The 23431-nt window shown below is 42.5% G+C and overlaps 1 protein-coding gene across 4 annotated transcripts in view; it reads left to right on the forward strand.

Moving 5' to 3' along the window:
- The first annotated feature begins 217 nt into the window (after window positions 1–217).
- The window catches only part of LEF1 (lymphoid enhancer binding factor 1), a 137520-nt gene continuing 114306 nt past the window's right edge, over window positions 218–23431 (forward strand). For all 4 annotated transcript variants that reach the window (XM_062199125.1, XM_062199127.1, XM_062199126.1 and 1 more), the window contains exons 1-3: window positions 218–526; window positions 2765–2831; window positions 4238–4371. In XM_062199125.1, the coding sequence (XP_062055109.1) occupies window positions 314–526; window positions 2765–2831; window positions 4238–4371 (414 nt within the window). In that variant the 5' untranslated portion in view covers window positions 218–313. The remainder of the gene's footprint in view (window positions 527–2764; window positions 2832–4237; window positions 4372–23431) is intronic.

Raw genomic sequence — 23431 nt, forward strand, 5'->3', positions numbered from 1 at the left:
CGCACAGACGCCCCGGAGGCGCCAGCTGCAGCGGCCCTCGCCTTCCCGTGCCCTTCGGCCGTGGGGGCAGGCGCCGGCGCTGGTCTCGGCGAAGCGGGAAAGCGCAGGCGGCCGCCGAGGATCCCGCCGCCGCAGCTGCTCAGGCTGCCGGCCGGCGGCCCCGCGCTCGCCCGCCTCGCTTCCGCCCGCCGTCCTCCCTCCTGCACCCTCTCCCAACTCTCCCTCCCCCTCTCTGCGACCTGCGCGGACCCCTCCTCTCCGGCTGTCGCCGCGGGTGCTCCCACAGAGGAGCGGAGATTACTGAGCCGTCGGGATGCCCCAGCTCTCCGGGGGAGGCGGCGGCGGCGGGGGGGACCCGGAACTCTGCGCCACGGACGAGATGATCCCCTTCAAGGACGAGGGCGATCCCCAGAAGGAGAAGATCTTCGCCGAGATCAGTCACCCTGAAGAGGAAGGCGACTTGGCCGACATCAAGTCCTCCTTAGTTAACGAGTCTGAGATCATCCCGGCCAGCAACGGACACGAGGTGAGCGGGCCGCGCGCCGAGCCCGGGAGCGTGGTGGCCCCGGGGAGCAGAGAGGGAGGAAGGGGGTCGAGGCGCCGGCCAGTCCCGGTGCCCTGTCCCGAGTAGGGCCGTGGTTTGGGGCGGCGGGGGGGGGGGGTTGGCCGGGCCCCAGGATCGCCATTCCCCGTGGTTGTGTAGGGCGGGAGCAGGGGCGTGCAGGTAAACTCACTCCAAGTGTTTAGGGATTCGGTGGCTAAACGGTTGGTTTGCGGGCAGGAAAAAGCTGCCCTTCGCCCCTAACGTTTCGTGCCCGGGTTTGGTGGCGGGGCCCAGGGGCGCGAGGCATACAGGAGAGGACGTCTGAACCCAGTGAGGAGTTCTTCCGCAGGACGGAAGACGGCGTGCACCCGCTCGCTGTCTCGGTGGGTGTCTGCAAAAGTGCGTTAAACCACCGAAGGCTTCGCAGAGCCGGAGGGGAGGAAGGGGAGGCAAGCGTGGGCAGGGCCCGGCAGGCGGGGCCGCCCCAACCGCTACCGAGCGGGGCCCGCGCGGAGCCTGCGTGGCGGCGGAGGGGCGCGCGCCTGGGCTGCGGGGGCGGCGCGGGACTCGGTGCCCGTGGCTGCCAGGGGCCGTGGGTGAGCGCACGCTGAGCCGAGTCGCCCAGGGACCCGGCACACGTCTGCCCAACCCTAGTTTTCCCCAGCGCTCGCCGCTTAAAGAAGAAAGAAGGACGCCTTTACTTGGGGTTTGACCCAGGATCAGGCCCTGAATCTCTGCAGAAGAAAGGCTACAGGGCTGAGTGGGGAAGCGGGAGAAGCCCTTATCAGATGTGCGGGCCTGCGGCGGGCGCGCGCTGGTAACCTGAGTAGGGTAAATAGAGACACGTGGGTGCCGGCGGTGGGAAGGCGCGGGCTGGCCGCCGGGGCTGCGGCTGCGCGCGGGTGGACCCTCACGTCCGCCACTCGGCTGACCACCCGGGTTCGACAGCTGGGAAACCCGCCAGAGGAAATCCGGTAGAAAAGTCCTGACACCCACATGATTTCACCAACGTTTTTTTTTTTTTTCCCCAAAGAAACTTGGAGGGTATGCCTTTTGCCTTAAATGGCATCCTTCTACCCCCCAAAAGAACGCGTGTGGTTTTGGGGGCGGGGACAATTTGGGGTTTAAACAACACGTTTAAGAGCACCTCAGAGTTCCCTTCTCTATCCCAATGGCAGGGGTGAGTACGCGTTTTGGAAGGTTGGGGGCTTGGGTGGTGTTCCTTAGCCCTGGCTCCAGGTTAGGGGAAGCGGGGTAGAGGGCGGGTAGTGAGGTGCCTAGGGTGCACCCACTTACATGTAAAAAGATTTGTGACTGTGCACTGGTGGCAGGGGGTCACTGGAAGGGCACACGTCCAGTGGACCAAACAGCCTTAAAAGCACTTAATCTTCCTGCCCAGCTCTTTCTCTCTGCTTGTTCTGCTTGTCCTCCCTTATCCGTAAATACATTTTCCAGCCACGTCACATTTTCTACACTTTTATGGTTGGAAACCAGGAACCCCAGGTATTAGGGCCCTGTCAGTCTTGACCCCAGTGGGAAGTTGGGCCATGGGCAGACGCAGAGAAAATGGTGAAGGGGGTAATACCACTGATTTGCACGTGGTTGAGCCTGGGTGGATGGTGGTTACCAAAACTGATGTTAACTGGGCTGCCTTTCAGATGTCTGTAGCCCCACGCTCAAATGAACCACAGAACTGTTAGATTTTGCTCCTGCAAGCCAGCGCGCAGCCAGCCGTGGTGGAGCTCCTGCTGGGACCCGCTGAGGCAATTTGCCTTAAGACCCCCATCCAAGTGGTTGGCTTACGTTTAAATTGTCATTTTTCAGTTGAAAAGTGATATTTCAGCGTGCTTTTAATCAGATCCGATTGAAGCGAACAGTGGTTGAAGATGCTATCACGAGGCTAAGCCCCGTTAACTTCACCTATCTGTTAGACATCCAAGTGGGCTGGATATGTTTGAGTAAGCAGCAGGCAAACGGCGTGAGGATCATTCCCATACTGAGTAACTTTTCGTTGTTTCCGTTACTTAATAATAGTCAAAAGTACTTGTTATGAAAAAGAAAAATTCCCCAGTACTCAATCCTCACCTACCCCTTGTAGATTTATTGTACCTGCATCTCCTATTTTAAGTACCAGTGGGAACACACACACACGTGCATCATTATTATTATCAACTTTAAGGTGATTTTTTTTCTTTTGGGGGTGGGGATTCCTGTTGTTAGGTGGCCAGACAAGCTCAAGCCTCCCAGGAGTCCTACCACGACAAGGCCAGAGAACATCCTGATGATGGTAAGCCTCGGAATTTTATTATGTAGCATGTAGGCTGTGTGGATGTGGCTTTTATTTGAGCTCAAGAAAAAGGAGACTAGAGTTGACAGGAGCATGCCCACTGTTTCAACAAAAAGAGAAAGAAAACCTAGGAAACTTCCTGCTTATCTGTAGTGTATGTTACATTATTTAACACCTGTCTCTGAAAAAGTGCACAGCCTTTGTGTTTCATTTGGTTTCCTGATTCCTTAGGGAAGTGGGAATGTCTACAATGAGTTTCTGTCCCTGCTTTTAAGTTCTAATCAGTTTAGGTCCTTCGTATTTTCTCATGCATTATTTTTAAGAATGACCGTCTACATCAATTTATTTTCCAACAAGAACAGTTTTGAATGGATTTTCATTTGCAGAATTGCAGGGTTTTTTGTTGTTGTTGTTACAGTGAGAAAGTAAGCAGCAAATGAGCAGATTACATATGGCTTAGTAAAGCAGAATCTAGCTTGTAAAAATGTAAAAATTATTAGGAACCAATACATCAAACCTGATTAGATGTTCTGCTCATCTCTGATTCTTGCTAAAATTTTTTGGAAGATTATCATGTTTAAGGGGAGTTCTTTGTGACTTCTATTCCTTTAAACAACTCTTGTAGTATATTTGTCACCCAGTCTGCATTTTTATTCTCCTTTAATTACTTAATCGTGATCCTGAGCGGAATGAAGTGTTGGTACATACAGTGTGTCCAGTGGGAAAGGAGGGGAAGGACACCCTGGATCAGGCTGGTTTCTCAGCCTAAAGTAGTTACACAGATTAAAGAGAAGAACTCTATCAGCCGCACACACACACACATATTTCTTTGGTAGAATGATGTAAGTGTAGCACTTAAAGTTAAGCCTCCCAGAGTTAATCCTTTAGATACTTGGGTAGTTGCCCATGTGTTAGATAACAACGATTTCCCTCAGTAAAATCTAGACATTTAGAAGCACAGGTGTGATTATTGAGTTTGCCTAAAAGGTGAAGCCTAGCTTCATGTGTGTAAATTTGTGTGTGTGTATGTGTGTGTGTGGGTAGATGACACTACATTCACACTGCAGTTTTCTGTTTGTGTGTGTTCCTTCAAGTTTTTGTATTTCTTAGTCCAGCTTGTTGGTACTAAAACAAATTAAGTTAGATGGATAACACTTATTTTTGTAAAAACATCAGTCAGTAGTGGAAGTAAATTGAACCACATGTTTTTTAAACATCTGGTTTTGCTGCTAAGCCATTTAAGAGAATAAATACTGTCGATCTAAAATGGAGCGTATTAATCCAGTTAAAATATTTTGTAAACAGATCTTTTATGTGAGGTCTGATCTGTCTTTGAACTAATAGATTTTCAGCTAAAAGATGCAGTGATATGAAAAATACATTGCTTGTTCTGTGGACTCTCTCAGGGAAGCATCCAGATGGAGGCCTTTACAACAAGGGACCCTCCTACTCAAGTTATTCTGGGTACATAATGATGCCAAATATGAACAACGACCCATACATGTCAAATGGATCCCTTTCTCCACCCATCCCGAGAACAGTGAGTAACATGCTGATGCTGCAAATAATTTTCAGAAGTGCAAATTAATTTGTGTTTGGGCAGAATGTTTTTTCAAACTCATTGGAAATGCTTTTATTATATATGACCAGTTACTGCTAAATTAGAGCTATTAAGAGGAGTGGCTATTTTAAAATAGTGCTACCTTTGATGTCTTACATTTGGCTTACTGGTGACGATGAATAACTAATCAGAAGTTCATGAAATAAATGAAGTTAAATCAACATATCCATGATTTTGAGTCTTGTGCTTTCTGTGCTGATGAGAGGGGGAAAATGACTTAATCTTTCAGTTAAGTAAGGGCTGTGTAGTTTTCAACACCCATGAGCTGTCTACAACCAAAACTGTTTCAGCTCTTTTTAAAAACAATGTCTTGTTCTATTGTATTAGTAATGTCTTTTTAAGATCTCATGAGAGGGATGAGCTATTTTTGCTTTATTGTGTAGAGAGTATCACTTGAAGATAACCTAATGAAAGTTATTCCTTTGTTGTCTCATGGATCAATTAACTTTTATTTGAGTTCTGGAAATTCAGTGGCATTTAACTTCATGAAGCAGTTGCAGTATATGAAGAATTTCAGCTTTGTTACTTGTTGACACTCATCTTTGCTTGGGAAGGGGAAACCTCATTTATACAGTGAGAAATGCCTACGTGGTAGCCTGGGTAGTGTGTGAATATGAAACGTACTGGTGGCAGAGTTTTCTCTGAGGATCATCCCCTCCAACCCCATGCTCCTGACATTGCCCAAACCCTCAACAAAAAACATCTGTGTGTTTGAGGGATTAGGGGTTTAGGTTCACCAACTCTCCTGGGGTCACATCTAGGATCCGATAATGGATCCTCTGGTTTTTCCCTTCTTTGTGTAGCACTTGTATCAGCTGAAAAACAAAAAAATCCATCCCAAACACCTGAGAAAAGTAGTATGTTTAATGCCTCAGTGAGCCGAGCCTGGGAGCAGAAGACTGACCAAGTGTCAGGGAGCACTGTCTTGTGCGGAACGGTTAGCGAGAGGCTGTGTGGTTGTCTTGTCGGTCTGTAGGCCTCAGGTGGTGAATTGATAAGCGTGTGAAGTAGAATCTCTTGATGTAAACACTATGATTTAGAAGTTACTGCAATTATTTTTTTTTCATAAATTTCAAAAGGATACTTGACTTCGCAGGTAGGAAATAAGATTTATCTAAATTTTCACATGGTAGCTAAAATGGAAACCTGGGGCTCTATAATCTTGGAGATCTTTTAATGGTTGCTATAGGAAATAGCTGTTTCATATTTTAACAGGTTTTTCAAATACTTAATGATAGCAGTGTCTGTGTGATTCGTATGAGCCTTCTGCCTAAAAAAGGTGAATGAATTATTAAAAGCAAGTAGAGTTTAATCTTTAGAGACTGCCCCAAATAAATACTTGTAAGAGACTTTATATTTTTTAAACTAAATATGCAAATATATCAGATACTTATTTTTTTGTTGGGTAGGTTTTTTTTTTTTTTTTTTTGATTGGGGGGCTGGAGAGGAAGAATACGATTTAGATAAGGACTAACGGAAATTATTGAAGACTTTTTAGAAACAAAAGCGAATTCATGTCTTAAGAATAGAAAGTAGCCACAAAACAGTCTTATATTAAGCTGTGCATGCAGTACTTGTAGAATTTATTCCCTAGATGAGCTACTTTTCCTTTCAAAACAATTTTTAAAAAGTAGTAAAAATCTATTGGGTTTTATAAATAGTACCTTAAGAGTATTGAAAATTATGCTTCTCTTCCTTTTTAAGCCAGCATTCTGCCTTACGTCTCCTAACATTCTTTTTCTCAGCCTTTCATTTTGAAACGGTGATAGGACGGAAAGTATTTATTGTTTATGTATTAAAACTTTGAGGTTCAGTGAATCAGATAGGCATTCTTTGTGTAGGAAAGATTTGTGACCAGAACAAATGTCAGTGGGTGTGGAGTGGAGGAAAGTGCAGTGTGATCCGGAGACGATCATCTTACCTTGTTGTCCGCTGCTTTGTTTCTATTCCGTTACCTATTGGATTGAATTTTATTTTGTGCACATTTTCTTGAGATATTCTGCAGTTTGCACAATTCCAGAAGCTTTTCAGTGTTAACCGCAAGGCTATGTTAGATTTTTTTTTTTGAGGCTACGACTGAAGTGAGTTACAATCATTGGTTTTTAATATCCAACAGTTGTTCTTAATGTGTCTGAGATCAAAAACATTTAACCGGAAGACAGCCTGTCTTCTTCACCACGCTTCTGCCTTCTTGCTCTTTAACAGGACTGTTTGTGTCACTGGCATCCGGAATGATAGATTTTCATGGAGAGTGTCAGGAGCAGAGTGACCATTTGTGTTTGGGTTTAGGATGAGAGAGCATCCCCTGGCATCCCAGTGAGTTGCATTTGCATTACAAACAATTGCTTGTTTATTGCATCTGCTGCCCAACCTGTTGGGATGAGAAGAGCATCTGGGGGTGGGGGTGGAGGGGTGGGAACCTGACTGCCCCTTCCCTACCTGCTTCTCTGTTTTTATGGAACTGCTGTATTGGCTCGGCCAACTGGCTCGCAGAAAAATGTTTCTGCTGGAATCTCATTTTACCAATCCTATCTGTTTTAGCTTGTTTTGTAGTCAAACGCTGGAGGATGTCTGCTGTAACAGCTTTTACCTATGACCTGAGTGTCACATTACCTATTTAGGAGAACCATCTTCTCCAATCCAGCCCCCACCCCCCAGCCAAGCACTTTCTAAAGGGAAGTTTTAATTTGCAAATTACCCCTAGAACTGAAATTCTTAGAGATGTGTCTGTACCAGAAATCTTAGAAATGGGTCTCACAGAATTTTAAATAATTCTTTGTTCAGGTAGATTGGACCTAAGAAGAAAGCACCTGTCTTGACCCACTTGATGTCAGTGAGTGCTTCAGGTACAGTAAACGTTGGCAGACATAGGTCTTCACAGAGAGGAGTGGCAGGGGCCTGTTAAATATTTCAGAGTGCGGGCCCTGGAGAGTTTATGAGAAGCGTACTCCCAAACCTTTCTTTCTCTGAACCTTATTCGTGAAAATCCCTGTAGGCAAAAGGTAGAGTACTAAAAGAAACAAAAATTGTTCTTCCCATCCCTAGTTAGGTCCTGGCAGTTGTGTGCCTGAACAGCGTGTGAACAGGGAGCTTGGCCAGCTTCCACACAAGTGAAAGTTCCCCGTGCCTTGCACCTCCATTTGCCCTGTGTGCGGCCCCACAAGTTTAACACCTTAGCAGAGAAAGATCTCGTCTCAGATGCTTGGGAGGGCAAAGCAGCAGACAGTGCAGGAAGCTGCAGCAAACGCTGCCGCTCAGTCACACCAAACCACAATAACACCTGGTCAGTGCAGTGCTGTGAACGTCCTTGTTTTTGGTTCTGTGTGCTCTTTCTCGGAGTGAATTTTCAGGTGGGAAAGGAAAATATTGGTTTCTCATTTCAACTATCTCTTTTAGAATTTGGTGTTTGTTTTTAAAGTAGAAATTGCTATGCTGTTTCAGGAGGTGCTTTTTCATCATTTTGAATAGCTCGGTTCTATTGTGTGACTTTTACCTGAAGGGAGTCCACATTTTGAATCCTGAGGGACAGAATGATACTTACCATTGTGTGGTCTTATCCCCTGCCCCTCATATTTCTGTTTGCTGACAAGTTAATTGTGTCGTTGTTCACACCTGGAATTCAGGAGCTAGGGTGGACTTGTCTAATCAGGTAAGCTGACCACCGATGTCCGTCACAGTGTTGCATAGCTTTTGCAAACAGTCACAGCGATAATTCAGGAACAGAGGGAAACTGTGACTTATAGCCCATGTAAGATTTTCTTGGAGATGTTTGTGAAAGAATTTTTTAAGTTTTACATATTTATTTATCTATTTGAAAGACTGATAGATCTTCATCTGCTGGTTCACTCCCCAAATGCCCACAGCAGCTTGGGCTGGGCCAGGAGCTCCATCTGGATCTCCCACATGGGTGACAGGAACCCAAGACGAGCCATCATTTACAGCCTCCCAGGTGCGTTAGCAGGAAACTGGATCAGAAGTAGAAGTTGGATTCAGTCCCAGGCACTCTGATAAGGGATGTGGATGTCGCAAGCGGCAGCTTAACACACTGTGCCATGACACGTACCCCTCACATAAGACTTTTAAGGGGGAGTTTCTTTTCACTTTACTGCAAGGAGCCATTTAACATGACCTACTGAGAAATTATTTAAAATTTTCTCATTTAAGTTGTATATTTTTTGAAGCTAAGAATATTGAGTTTTCCCTTTTACCTAAGTGCAGAACACAAAGTATATATACTATCTCAGATTTGATTGTGGATGGCAGGAGACCATGTGGGAAAATTCCACAGAGCCTGCAAACTCTTCTGTTTGATCCCTTTGTAGTTTCATAGCTACGCGGTTGGGAAAGGATCATAGCGTTATTGGGAGCTAATGCCATCCTCCCTTCAGGTAACTTATGATCACTTTGCTTATTCAAATGTCCCAGGAACCTACTGCATGTTATCCTTCTGGCAATAATATTGCATGCATATAGCTGGTCCTTATTCTCAGATAAGTTTTCTCAAAGTGATCCTTGTAGTTTGTTGTTGTTCATTCAGGAGGATGTGAAAACCGCTTGGAAATATTCAGTAACGCCACTGAAGCAAGACAACTGAGCTAACTTGCAAAGTCTATTAATTTTTGAAGTATTCCTCCAGTCTCAGATTTGTTCTCGTCAACCCCATTATTTTGATCCAGTCTTTCCTGTGGTTACTCTTACGAGAGATGGCACTTTTTTTTTCCCTTTTAATTAATTATTTAGGCAGAACTATTTTTGGTTTATATATTTGAAAAGTTTTTTGAGATATCAGGCTATTTCTCTCTGACTCCTGTTGTTTCTCATCCTCATTTATGTAATATAGACATAATTGGAATTTTATAAAACTGCTTTCCTTTTGATTTTGGAGAAAGACTGGGGCTATAAAGAGGAAACATGCCAGCTCTTGTCTCTGGTCAGCAGAAAAGCACTTATGTTTTATTTTGAGGTGAAAGCAGAGCTTAGCATTACATAGGTATTCCTGCCAAGGGACCGAAGGTGGTTTTTGTTTTTGTTTTTAAGGGGATGTTCATTTACAGCTTGTCCTCTGTGAAGCTGTTGCTTAAGTGATTATGCCAAGCTGAGCCAGTATGTATGAAGCTAATCCTGTAGACTTAGAATTGTTTCATGCTAGCCTGATAGGTCTTCATGCTTTCAAAAAAGGCAGCACTTGGGCTTTATTTAAATAATTTTAAAAATATGTTTTAGATTTATGATCATAGAGAGAGAAAGAGTTCCCATCTACTGTTCACTCCTCAGATTACCACAGTGGCCAGGTCTGGGTCAGACTGAAGCCAGGAGACAGAAACTCAAGCCAGGTCTCCCAGGAGAGTGGCAGGGACCCATCACCTGCCTCCTCCCAGGGTGCACATTATCAAGAGTTTGACATTGGGACCAGAGCCAGGACTTACACCTAAAAAACACTCCAGTATAGTTTGCAGATATCCCAACTGGCATCTTAACTGCCAGGCCAAATACCTGCCCCTCAAGATTGTTTTTTAAAGGCTGAATTGTGATCCTAAGCAGTCCGCCAGAGTCTAGGGACTACAGATCCTGCTATAAGCCCGTCAGTCATTGTAGGCGTATAAACAATCCATTCTCTAGGAGCTGGAGCCTCAAAACCTGGAAGAGACCAATAGCAAAGGAGTTGGGAGTTGACATGCTCCAGAGGGGAGTGGTGGGGATTGAGCAGTGGCCTGTGCGGAGAGTGGGGTTTGAGAACCCAGAAATTCTGATGACCTAGCTGGGATCGTTTGCAGACTGTTATCAGAGGCTGTGCAGAGGATTACAAAGTCTTACACACAGTACTCATTCTAGCTAAACCTCTAAACCTGCTGAAATTATCCACTTGATGTATGTAGATCATTTACAAAGCTCACCAAAGGATGGAACTCGCATGCCTTCAAAATAAGAGGAAAATTGCAAGGAGAGCACGGAACCAGCCAGTGTTTTGTTTGCTAGTGTGCTTTCTCCCATACGTAGGAGAAGTACAAGTGACAGAGAGGTTGCATTATGGAAGCTTTAGAAATATGTTTTATTTTTGAAACTAACGAGGGGGCAGATAGCTTCTTTAAAAAGCATTTTATTGACCATCGTGTCTAGTTGTGTCTACAAGTAATCTGTATGGAACTTGACAACAGTTTTTGCAGAATCAAATTTTGGTCATAGTAATTTGTTACTGGTGTTATCTTCACTTTTAAAAAGGTTCCTATGGTGACTGCACTGACCATAGAGAAACAATGTATGAAGGGGTGGATGAGAAAAGGCCCCCCAGGGGGGCGGTGGCTTTAGGATAGCTTTAATTTTCTGTTACTGTTGTCAGCTGAATGAAACAGTCACCAAAACAGTTTTAAAATTTGACCTACTAAGATATTTTTGTAAGTCCTTTTTTATATCCTGATAAACTTTGTAATGAAAGTTATCAGGTATTGATGATGCTTGATCATCTAGGGATGAATACATCAGCGATAGTTACTAATCACAGAATAGATGCCCCAGTAAATTTGCTGACTGAATAGAGAATGCATAAGACATTGTTCATGTATGTTTTTTCGATAGTTCTAAATGATCTCTCTTTATCGAACCAGTGTTGTATGAAAAACAAAACCTGACAGAGGCACTAAATACTCTTTAATATTCTGTTATTCTCTGATTTGTTCCATCAGTGAATAAAAGAGCATTAGACCAATGTCTTAGATGAGGACGTCACAGATGCACCTTATAGAATATTATGTTTCCAGATAACAGCTGAAAACCATCAGCCCAGGGAGCACACTGTGAGAATAAACAAAAATTAAAAAAAAAAAAAATGGGACTGGGCCCTCTGGAGGAGTGGTCATAAGAAGTACTTATCTCTCACTTAGATCCTAGAAGCCTAATTGAAGAAGTGGAGTTGATGGAAATGCTTTTTTAGAGGATACTTGAGATGGAAATATAATAGCAATAAAAAGAAAACCATCTAGAAGTTTGTTTTTGTATCATGTGGTTAATGCTTTTCAATTAATTTTTATTCTTTCCCAACTAGAAAGGACTTTTTTTTTTCAATAACACTTGTGATGTTTTCAGATATTAAACAATTTTGTGTTGTTTCTGTGTTTGTGGCAGCATCAGGGCTGACTTTTCTAGGCCACTGCGTTATAAACCGATTCTACCTTTTAGCAATGTTGGGAATGAAATTTCTGAGTCTATTAGGCAGCAGTAGGCAGTGCCCTATGAAGGCTGGCCCCATGGCGGGAAGTACGGGGCTAGATGTCGAGTCCAGGTGCCAAGGCTGCCAGCCTCCTCTGAAAGCCTTGGAAAGGCATTTCACGTCTGTCAGCCTTTGCTCCTTGTCTGCAGATCTGGCTTAGGTAGATGGGAAGCTCAGGATGCACAAAGCCTGCAGCAGCTTTGGCAATAAAGGCATCCAAGATGGTACAAGCCAGTGCCCTGGTATTTTCCTGGTGTGATTTCTTACACCTGCTATAGGTGGTTGGTACTAGTTGGGAATCTCCCAAGAAAAGGAAGATACTTCTGGCTCTTATTTTTCCACTATGCTGACTTAAAATTTGGAACTGGGTGAAGGCCTAAGGTTAACCTTTAGAAAATGTTTAAGGAACTAAAAGGCTTGAGGATTTGTCATTGAATCCCTTTATGGAGTGGTTTTCCTCTCCTAGACTCCTTGCTCCCCTAATCATTGGGAAGACACTAGATCTTCCTCTCATTCCATTCTCCTATAAGGGAATGAGATGTGTGAAGGTACAGATTTCTAAATTTTAGACATGTTAGCTGAAATGTCTCATATCCTTCTAATATTTGTTATGAAAATGTTGGATAACTTAATTTCTTGGACAGGAGTAAGAATGTATTTTTGGTTAGGAGAATTTTTTTCCTCTTATCCAGTAAGAGCTAGGTTTCTTTTCCCCACTGCAAAAATTGTACAGAGGGGAAAACTCAGAGTTGTGTGAATGTGGAAGATACCAGATGAGTTACTTTTTTCCCTTTTAAAATTTTCTTCTGGCTGCAATCTATTTCATTTTCTTGGCACCTGAAAAGATCAAGTTCAAGGGATATGTTAGCCAGGCAGTAAGTAGAAATCGATTTTTTTCTCACATTGTGGAAAATTCCAGCTTCTCTCATTTCAGGACTTTCTGTAAAACCCAATGAATGTTAAGTATATACTGAATGCCAATGTGGAGTCAGCTTTCTTTGTATAGGACTTCTGTTTTTAAAACCATTATTTATTTTATTTGTTATTTGAATGACAGAGAGATAAAGACTCAAAGACAGAAAAAGATCCTGTATCTAGTGATTAACTCCCCAAATGCCTGCAACAGCCAAGGCTGGGCCAGGCTGTGAAATCAAGAGCCCGGATCCCATCTGGTCTCTCATATGGGTGGTCGGGACCCACATACTTGAGCCATCATTGGTTGCCTCCCAGGGTACACATGAGCAGGAAGCTAGAGTTGGAAGTGGAGCTCGGACTCAAACCCCGGGACTCCTACTTGGGATGCAGATAACCCGAGTGGCTTCTTAACTGCTGCATCAAATACCCGTTCCCTAGGACGCCACATTTTTGAGCACTATATGTTGTACCTAATGATAATTATGATCATCTTGGAATACCAGTTCAAATGACTTGGATTGAGGAAAAAGCTAATGTAGTCTTGTCTCAAATGTATCAACCTTTGTCTTAGGGTTGTTTTTTTTTTTAAGATTTATTTATTTATTTTAAAGGCAGAGTTACAGAGAGGCAGAGGTAGAGAGAGGGAAAGAGGTGTCTTCCATCTGCTGGTTCATTCCCTAAATGGCCACAACGGCTGGAGTTGGGCTGATCCAATGCCAGGAGCCAGGAGCTTCTTCCAGGTCTCCCACATGGGTGCAGGAGCCCAAGCACTTGGGCCATCTTCTGCTGCTTTCCCAGGCACATTTAGCAGGGAGCTTAGATTGGAAGTGGAGCAGCCAGAACTCAAACTTGCACCCATATGGAATACCGGCACTGCTTTTCCCTGCTATGCCACAGTGCTGGCCCCATCTTAGATTTTTTTTAAGTCTGAGACAAAATCAAAGACCCTGAAGTGAAAAAGCATTTACCATTTGCTACTAACCAGTTGGCTAGTCTGATTTTTTTTTCAGTTTGAGTTTTTGTTTATTTTTAGACATACATTAAAAATTTTTAATTAAACCTCAGGTTTGGTTTTGTTTTTGTTTTTGCTTCAAAGGGAAAAGGATAAGCATTTGATGGATTTTTTAAAAAGCTACACCTATGACAGATACTGTGCTAGAAAATTTTCAGCTATCTTATTTAATCCTAATGTGGCAGCTATGGGATGGATGTTATAATCTCTCAGTAAAAGGCAAAGAGCCCATCTTCAGGGATAGCAGTAGCCTGCTTCAGTTTAGTGAGTTGTGGAATCAGGGCCTTTATTCACTTAAAGATTTATTTATTCTTATTAAAAATAACTATTTACCTTTAAAAACACAAAGCACTGATTTGTTTCATTATAATGATTAAAATGTAAAGCAACAAAGTTATAATGATTCTGTTAAGAATCTTTTTCAAAATTTTTATGAAATAAAAACATTTTCATTTTAAAAAGTAGTACACGTTTGCTTGACAATTTAGAAAACTTGGGTGAACAAAAGGAGTAACAAATACCCAATTCCTAGGATACTACTGTCAATGACTATCTTAAACTTTCCGTGTGGCCTTCTAGATGTCTCTCTGTGCTTCACATAAATGTACATAAACATGAATACTTGTTACATACTCAGGGCTATTTCCCACCAAGGTATATTGGATATCTTTTCTGTTAAACACTTTTGTAGCATCATTTTTAAGAGATTGCCTGTTGGATCAACACACCCAAGAAACTAGGAGGACTGGGACCCATGAACATTCCCTTGGTATCAGATCCTAAGCGCACCATTGCACAGGATTATGGGGTCTTAAAGGCTGATGAAGGCATCTCATTCAGGGGCCTCTTTATCATTGACGATAAGGCTATCCTCCGACAGATCACTGTAAATGACCTCCCTGTTGGCCGCTCTGTGGATGAGACTCAGACTAGTTCAGGCCTTCCAGTGTACTGACAAACGTGGGGAAGTGTGCCCAGCTGGCTGGAAGCCTGGCAGTGATACCATCAAGCCTGATGTCCAGAAGAGCAAAGAATACTTCTCCAAGCAGAAGTGAGCGCTGAGCCAGTTAGTGATAGGCTGCAGCGTGCAACCATGAGAACAAAATCTTTTTGTACTTTTTTTTCCCCCTGGTTAAAATAGGAAACTATAGATTCAGCCAAGATATGGTGTGCTATAAAGGAAAGGCCTATCCTACAGGGTTGGGGAGTCCAGCCTTTTCCCTTTGTTTGGAATGGCCTGAGCTGTGTTGGGGCACAAGGCCATTTGATGTGTATGATGTACCAGTAGTGGGGCATCAGTCCACTGACCTTTTGTAGTATCTATTAAACTTTAACTGAGACTTTCTTCATTTAAAAAAAAAAAAAAAAAGAGATTGCCTGGTTTATTTAGCTAGTGTCTTATTGGTAGACATACAGAGAGCGTCACCATTTTTTCCAATTATACTTGTAGTGAAATGCATTTTTTTAATGAAATGCATATTTTTAAGCTAAATCTTTGCACAAATTCTAAATTATGTCTTTGAATAAGTTACTAAAATTAGAGCATCAAAGATAACATACCTTTCAAAATTGGGACTGACCCAGCATTGCTCTGAAAATACACCTTTATTTAATGTAAAATTCTAAAATAAAATAAAAATGTGTACCTGTTTACTTTCAGTTGTAGTTATACTTGGTGTTCTGAGACTCCTGATTTTGATGCCTCTTCCCATCAATATGTCCAGTGGTAGAGAAGGAGTTAGATGGAGGGACCGCATAATATCAGTTTTATTATTAATGTCTGGATTGGGAAATGTGGCATGAACCATGTCATGAATTTGGATTTCCTTGGACTTCCCCAAATTGAACACACAACCCAGGCATAGCTGTCCTCAGCAGAAGCACTTCTGCCTCTGTAGCAGGTAGAATCAGATGAGAGAAGAAACCCATTTTTGGGCAAGCTGGCTGCAAAACAGGGACCAGCAGGTCAGCCTATCCTATCTCAGTTTCTTTTTCCAAGTCACCAAAGACATGAGTCTCTGACACTTGTAGAGAGTGAATGATGGGGTGGGTAGGGAAAAAGGCTGTAGCTCGTGCTAGAGTGGCAGGAATTGCTACTTGACTGGCCAAGCTAGAGAGGAGAGCAAAGGAGAGGGTTCTTGGTCACTGACTGTGGGCCAGGGAGAGTAATGGTAAAAAACGTCAATAAAGATTTGAGATGGGAGTTGCAACAATCACTGTTGCAGTCGGAATTCCTGATTCCTGGTGCTTTGCTGCCGCCTATCTGTGTAGCCTTCCCTTGTTTTGAAACTTGGTTTCCTCACCTGGAACATTGCCACCTCTTGTACCTTCAGCCTGGGCAGGGGACCAATTGCCTCAGGGTCATTCGTATTCTCATTAGAAAGCCTTGCCTGCCCCCCTCCCTTCCCCCAGCAAATGTCCTGAATCAGATTCTTCAGACAGGTTGCGTATGCACCTTTAACAGGTCCCTAATTAATAATACGTTTTGGAAAAATGCTGACAATAGTAGATACCCAGGAACTTAGGTCCCTTTTATGTAAATGACTTGCCCAAGGTGGTACGTGCAGAAAGCAGTGGAGCTTGGGCTTTGGTAGTGTGTGGCTCCAAAGCTCTCCTTGTCTTCACTCAGCCCTGTCCAGGCCCAAATGAAAACCTCTGATAGACTCAGTTCGCTTATAGTCAGAGCTCAAAGATTTCTTCCTGGGTGCCTTCCTCCACTGATACACAATGAAACCTGAATTGTTTAGTATTGTTTTGAAAGCTGTGTACAGTCGGGGATGTCCACTTTACAATTATTACTTCCTCACCACTTCATCCTGCAGCTGATGATTCTGTTATGTTTCCAGACCTGCATCCTAAACCCTTTTCAAATCTTTTTTTTTTTAAGATATATGTATGTATTTATTAGAAAAGCAGAACATCAGAGAGGAAGAGAGAAATCTTTCATCTGATGGTCTGCTCCACCAAATAGTCACAACAGCTAAATCTGGGCCAGACCAAAGTCAAGAGCCTGGAACTCCATCTGGGTCTCCCACATGGGTAGCAGGGGCCCAAGCATTGGGCCATCATCTGCTGCCTTCATGGGCGCATTGGCAGGAAGCTGGATCAGAAGCAGAGCAACTGGGACTCAAACTATCTCTCCAATATGGGATGCTGACGTCGCTAGCAGTAGCTTAACTCTGTGCCACAATGCTGGTTCCTGAATCCTGTTTTTGGGATTCTCCAGGTTGATCTCCCTGAAATGCGCTATTCCCTCTTCTGCTAGCACAAGCTTGTCCATACATGAAGGTCCAGGGTAAATGTTACTTTCTCCATGAAATTCCTCCTGTTTTCACCACCGGTAACTCTAACTGCTCTCTTGTGGGGTCCCTGTGGGTCCTTCTTGGCCCTGTAGCCATGTTTCATGATAGTGCGTTATCTCTGTTTCTCTCTAATTGTTAGTTCTTTTACGATTGGGAGATGTTGTCTAGAACCTGTTAAACTATCTGCTATCAAACAGATTGCTCATCAGATATTTGCGCGATCAACACAGCAGAAACTTAAAAAAAAAATCAGTAATATAAGGCAGTAATATCGGGTATCACTTCATATTTAAATGAGGACTCTTTAAAAATACGGACTCATATTGAATCACAAAGCTCAAATTATCTGTGCATTACAGTCCATGAACTAGACATAAGTTGATGATATCCTAATAACCCTGTATTACAACTAAGTGGACTGAGGCATACAGAGGGCTGAGAGAAGACATAGGGAGGCCTTGAAAGGGTTAAGGGACTCTGTAATACAGGTCAAGAAATGGAAGGTCTGATAAAGTAGGTAATTGGCTGTGATCACACAGCTAGTGAGTGGTGGTGCCGTGATTGCTGGGTGCTCTCTGCAGTTTCAGTTTCTTGTCATTACTCCCACAGGAACATAGAAGATGCTAGATGGTTGTTGAATTGGTGACGTTCTCATCAGTCAGATGGAAAATATTCTTAGTTTTCTTGGTGGGGGGGAGTGGTTTGTGAGAATAAAATAAGATAGTGTATCAAATTATAAATTGCTTTAACATTTTTGTTATGGATAGGTGTCTTGATGGCTAGAGGAGAACCTGAAGAGCACCAAGTTTTAGGACAGACATTTATGAATTTGCCTTAGGGGTTAACCTGTGTTTTTACTTTTATACCAAGAAGGCAAAAACTTAACCAGGACCTGGAACCAAATGATTGTGCATTATGGACATGTTTTGGGTTCATCTTTATCTGATAGAAGTCAGAGATGCCTCACAAAATCAATTTACTAATCAAAGAAGCTTTCTGGATTTTGGCTTTGCAATGATTATCAGAAATAAGTATCCTGCCCAGCAGTGGAGGTAGGACAGTAATGGTATTACTAATACACTACCTAGCATGCAGAATATACTGAGTGTACTTTATAAGCATTTTTCTTATTAAATCCTCAGAATAACACTGCTAACACTGGTGATGTGAATGCTGTTAATAGTCCCATGTTCCCAGGGATTCAAAGCCAGGTATCCCTGATTTCAGGAGTGGAACTCAATCCATACTTCCCTCAAAAAGGGTGTTGAGAGGGGCCGACTTTATAGCGCAGCAGGTTAAGCTGTGGCATGTGACACCAGCATTCCATACGAGCACCACGTAGAGTCCTGGTCAGTCTACTTCCCATTCAGCTCCCTACTAATGTGCCTGGAAAGGCAACAGAAAATGGCCCAAGTACTTGAGCCCCTCCCACCTGTGTAGGAGACCCAGATGGAGTTCCAGCCCCCAGGCTTTGGCCTGGCCCAGCCCTGGTGGTTGTAGCCATTTTGGGGAATGAACCTGTGAATGGAAGATCTCTTTGATTCTCCCTCTCTCTGTCACTCTACTTTTCAAATAAATAAATCTTTTTTTTTTTTTTTAAAGGGTGTTGAGAGTAATTCCTTGGTCGATAAACTACTTAGAGGATTAGAAGTGTCTGCTATGTTTTATGAAATATGAGCAGGCAGGCTTTAGTGATGGCTTAAATAACAGGTTTTGAGAATACTGCAAAATTGTCTTCTGGTTCACTCAACACATAACCACGTAATTGCTCAATGTTCTTGAAAATTCCTGGGAAATATTTGTTCCTTTGGTGTCTCAGATAGATTTTGATAAATGGCTGATTTTTTTTTTATGGGAATCCCTATTGCTGACTCTTTGGGGACCAGTGTCCCTAGGTCTTAATTACTAAATAGATAGGTTAATCAAAAAGCTGTGTGACCACAGATTTTGTGATTCTTGGAATCTTTCTGGTAAATGATATTGCCTCCTTATTTTATAAGGACCAAGCGTTTACAAGCAGAAATATGCTGCCAAAGAGTATCCTTTGCACAATAAGCAATTAAAATGTGGTGTGTGCTTCCTTTTTAGGAGCACTTAGTGGTGATTTTTGTGGTATCGTGAGTTAGATTAAGTAAGAGAAATTAGTTTAGAGTTAACTGGAATTGTGATCATTCCTGAGAAGTTGCAACAGCAAATTTCCTATAAAAAGTGAAGAAACTTTTTTTTTGTTAAGGAGATATTTGTTAGGAACAATCTTTTCATCTTTGTCTCAAAAGGAAATGTGGTTTTGTTGTTGTTGATTTAAAAGTTACATAAATAAATAATCAGGGAAAAACCCATGAAAGAACAGAAAATATAAATAAAAAGTACCTGTATTTCTGTAAGTCAGATGTAATGGTTTCACTTTGAAATATGTATTTTCAGATGTTCTTTCTGAGTCTATACCTGTAATATGAGCACTTTTACAAATGGACTCATTTTATTGTAATCCTTTTTTTAAAATTAGAAATACATTGTGTGTGCTCACTTTTTTATATGAATAAATATAGGCCTAAGGCATCCATTGTAATGACTGGATAATATCCAGCTATATATTAAAATTTCAATTTATTGATTTTTGTCCTCAGTTATGGGTATTGAGCTTTTTCTGTTTTTTAAAGTGTTATTTATTTATTTGAAAGTCAGACTTAGAGAGAAAGAGACAAAAAGAGAGGGAGAAACACCAAGAGAGACATTGCATCTGCTGGTTTATTCCCCAAATGGCTGCAATGGCCAGGACTGGACCAGGACAAAGCCAGGAGCCAGGAATTTCATCTGGATCATCCACGTGGGTGGCAGGACCCAAACACTTAGGCCCTCTTCTGCTGCTTTCTCAGACCCTTAGCAGGGAGCTGGATTAGAAGTGGAGTAGCTGGGACTCATGGGATTCCAGTGTCGCAGGCAGCAGCTTTACCCACTAAGCCACACAACACTGGCCGGGTTTTTCTGTTTTTGTTTGTTTTAAATAATATTATAATGAAACTGTGTTAAAATATGTGAATCCCTAGTCTGTTTTTGTTTATATGAATTACTAGTTCATGTCTTTCTTGGTTTGAGAGTTCTTCATATATAAAGCACATTAACAATTTTGATAAATTTTCATAGAATAATAGTGGTTTAAAGCTATTGTGCAACAAAGTTATGATGGTTTTCTGTTTCTTTGCTTCTGCTCAGTGGAGAACCACCTGTTACTGTGGAAACAACTAGCTGTTTAATACAAGGAAGTGCTTTTCATCATTAGTTTGGCTCATTATTTGTACTTTATTTTTGGAAAGAAGATGCTTATAAAGCTCTTTTGACCCTTAGCTGGCACAGTACCCAGAAGGCACGTTGTATTCCAGTGCACTAATCAAAAGATCTCTGTTATGATAGTAGTCTCTGAACTAACCCTAAAGGTTAGGATTAAACAGGTTTCCTGGCAGAATGAAGACAAACACCGAAGAATGATTACTTTGGGAATGATTTATTACTCATCTCATAAATATTCATCAGAGACTTAACTTTAACAAGCATTGTACTCAGCCCCATTGCAGATACCTGATGATTGAAGACAATCGCTACCCCCTTGGAGCTTTCAGTGCAACCAGAGAGAGGCCTTGGTGCAAACACCAAGTGGAATGCAGAATGAAGCAGGGCCTACATCACTCATGCAAACCCAGGGCCAGCGGAGTGGGCAGGGATGAGCCAGGTCATCCCAGAGGGTTGCAGCCTGTGACATCAGTTCCAGAGGACTGTAGTTTTTTATGTGCTATTCTTTTTTTTTTTTTTAAAGGTTTATTTTATTTATTTGAAAGAGTTACACAGAGAAGGAGAGGCAGAGAGAGAGAGAGAGAGAGGGAGAGAGATCTTCCGTCTGCTGGTTCACTCCCCAGTTGGTCACAATGGCCAGAACTGCACCAATCAGGAGCCAGGAGCTTCCTCCGGTCTTCCCATGCAGGTGCAGGGACCCAAGTACTTGGGCCATCTTCTACTGTTTTCCCAGGCCCTAGCAGAGAGCTGGATTGGAAGAGGAGCAGCCGGGACTTGAACTAGTGCCCATGTGGGATGCCGGCACTGCAGGCGGCAGCTTTACCTGCTACGCCACAGCAAAGGCCCCTGCTATTCTTTCTTTACAGTTCAGTGTGGCCATTGGAAGTATGGTCCAGAGTCTTTGTCTTACTTGCTTAAAAGTGGTTGTATAGACAGCTGTGTTTGGGCTGAGCCTGGAGAGTTGTTGATAAATATTTTTTTGAATTAAAAAGGCAGGCATGTTAAGTAACATAAGGCTGTTTGCAAAAAGAACACACGATTAATTATAGAGCATTTTGAATGAACAGGTTTATAAGCATGACTGCCACATAAACTGGTGGTTGTTAGGAGTTAGATCCTACTCTGTTTTACTTTGTTGATATGGTATTGAGTCCTTTACCTGTGTACCCTTTAATTGCATTTTAAATGATTGTTTGTGGAACTTGACTGCAATTAGAATTTGGGAAATGGACTCTCACGCAAGTAGACAGATCAGCTTATGTGGTGTGATGATGTGGTGCACTTTGAATGCCTTAGCCCAGATCCAGGATCAGCCACTTACTGGCTGTAAAATAGGAAAATTACATTAACCTTTTTGTTTCTGTGTATTTACTCACAAATTTGAAAAACTTCCTGATATCCAGGAGGTGACTTCTTTCCAAAATGATTTTACTCAGTTCCCACAGATGGGAACTATCTGATCAAAATCCATGTCGGAATCACTGTACTGCCAAGAATAAGGTGTCAACAGAAGTCTGAGTTGTGGACCTGACCAAGTTTGATTTCATTCATGTCTTAGATGCTATTTAGTGAATAATAGAAATCAAAAACTGAAGTTAACTATGTTAACGAGATTTTATGAGGGATTTTTATGTCTCTAGTTGGGGAAATCAGAGGTTAAATTTTTCAAGATGAGATGTATTCTTTCTAGGATAGCTGGGTGTCGGGAAGGATTAGGGATTTTCTGTGTAATGGTAAAAGAGATGTGATATTTAACCTATAATGAGAAAGTGGTTCATCATTCGGGGACAGTTGACATGATTTTGACATGTTTATGGTTTTTGTTCTTATTGTAATAGTTCTTGAGTGCATTCAATAGTGACAATGCATTGTGAAATTTGAAACTTTTTGACTATCTGAGAAAATATTTAGAGGTTTTTTTTTTTTTTTTAAACTTCTTTTGCTAATGTCACGATAGGTTAAAAAATGCTGACATGGAGTCAGGCACTTTAAGTCTCGGCCCACAATGGTAGCGTCTTCCAGTGCTGGGTTGTATGGGCTGAGGACGCACAGTCAAATCAATGAGTATAAGCCCTGGGCTGCTTTGCAGCTCAAGCCTTTGAGCTGACTCAGAGGAGGAAACACATTTGTATTTCTCTCCTGTTGTTTTGTCAGTACTAAAAGCATCAGAATTCACCTCAGTGGTTTGGCCAAGGAGGTTTTTTTCCTGCTCCACAGGTGAAGCAAGGCCTGATGGTGTGAGACAGGTAGGAGGCTGACCCAGAATTGATTTTGCCTCGCTCTGGGAGGGCGTCTCCTGTATTAATAACCTTCTGTGGCCCTGGAAGTGCAGATTTAACCCCCAGGAAGTTCTGGACATCTAACCTGAATAATTCCATTAGGTTGAGGTTGCCTTTAGAGAACCATACCTACTTTCCTCTTTTCCTTTTCTTTTTACCTCCCCTTAGGAGATTCCTAGAATGCTTTGTCTCCAGTTGTTATTCAGGGAGTTAACATTTTGGTGACTTATAAAAAAATTTTTTTTAACTTATTTGAGAGGCTGAGGGAGACAGAGAGAGCGAGTGTCAGCACTGGGCAGGGCTGAGCCAAAGTCAAAGCTGTGAGCCAGGAAATCCTTGTAGGTCTCCCACATGGCGGCAGGGACTCAGGTAACTTGAGCATCACCTGCTTCCTCCCAGGGTCTGCATCAGGGGAAGGCTGGAGTCAGGAGCTGGAACCGAGAATTGAACTCAGTTATTCCAGTGTGAGATGCAGGCATCTTCACCTCTAGGCTGATTGCTTGCTCCCAGCATTTTGGTGTGTGAAAGTCAAGTTACCTCCATACACAAGATGAAGCTGTTGGTATAGTCTTAGTTATGAGGAACGTATCCAGGAAAGTTTTCCCTCCTGTCTTCCTTTTCTCTTGTTAATTGGGAGAGGAAGAATTATTTGTTCAGCAGAGACTTACAGTTTTATTATTTAGGTATAATTCACATTACATATAGCTCACTCAAACTGCAATTTCATAGTTTCTAGTATATTCACAGAACTGTGCAACTATCACTATACTCAGTTTTAGAACATTTTCATCACTTCAGACAGTAACCCCACACCCGTATTCCCTCAGAGCCTGCTCCAGGCCTGAACAGCCACTAGTCTGTTTTCTGACTCAGTAGATCTCTGTGTTTGGGGCAGTTCCTAATAGAATCATATATGCATACTGTGGATCATGTGCACAGAGAGAACTCCCCATAATGTATGTGATTCTATTTGTGACTG

This window comes from Lepus europaeus, chromosome 8, assembly GCF_033115175.1.
Source record: "Lepus europaeus isolate LE1 chromosome 8, mLepTim1.pri, whole genome shotgun sequence".
Lineage (NCBI taxonomy): Eukaryota > Metazoa > Chordata > Mammalia > Lagomorpha > Leporidae > Lepus > Lepus europaeus.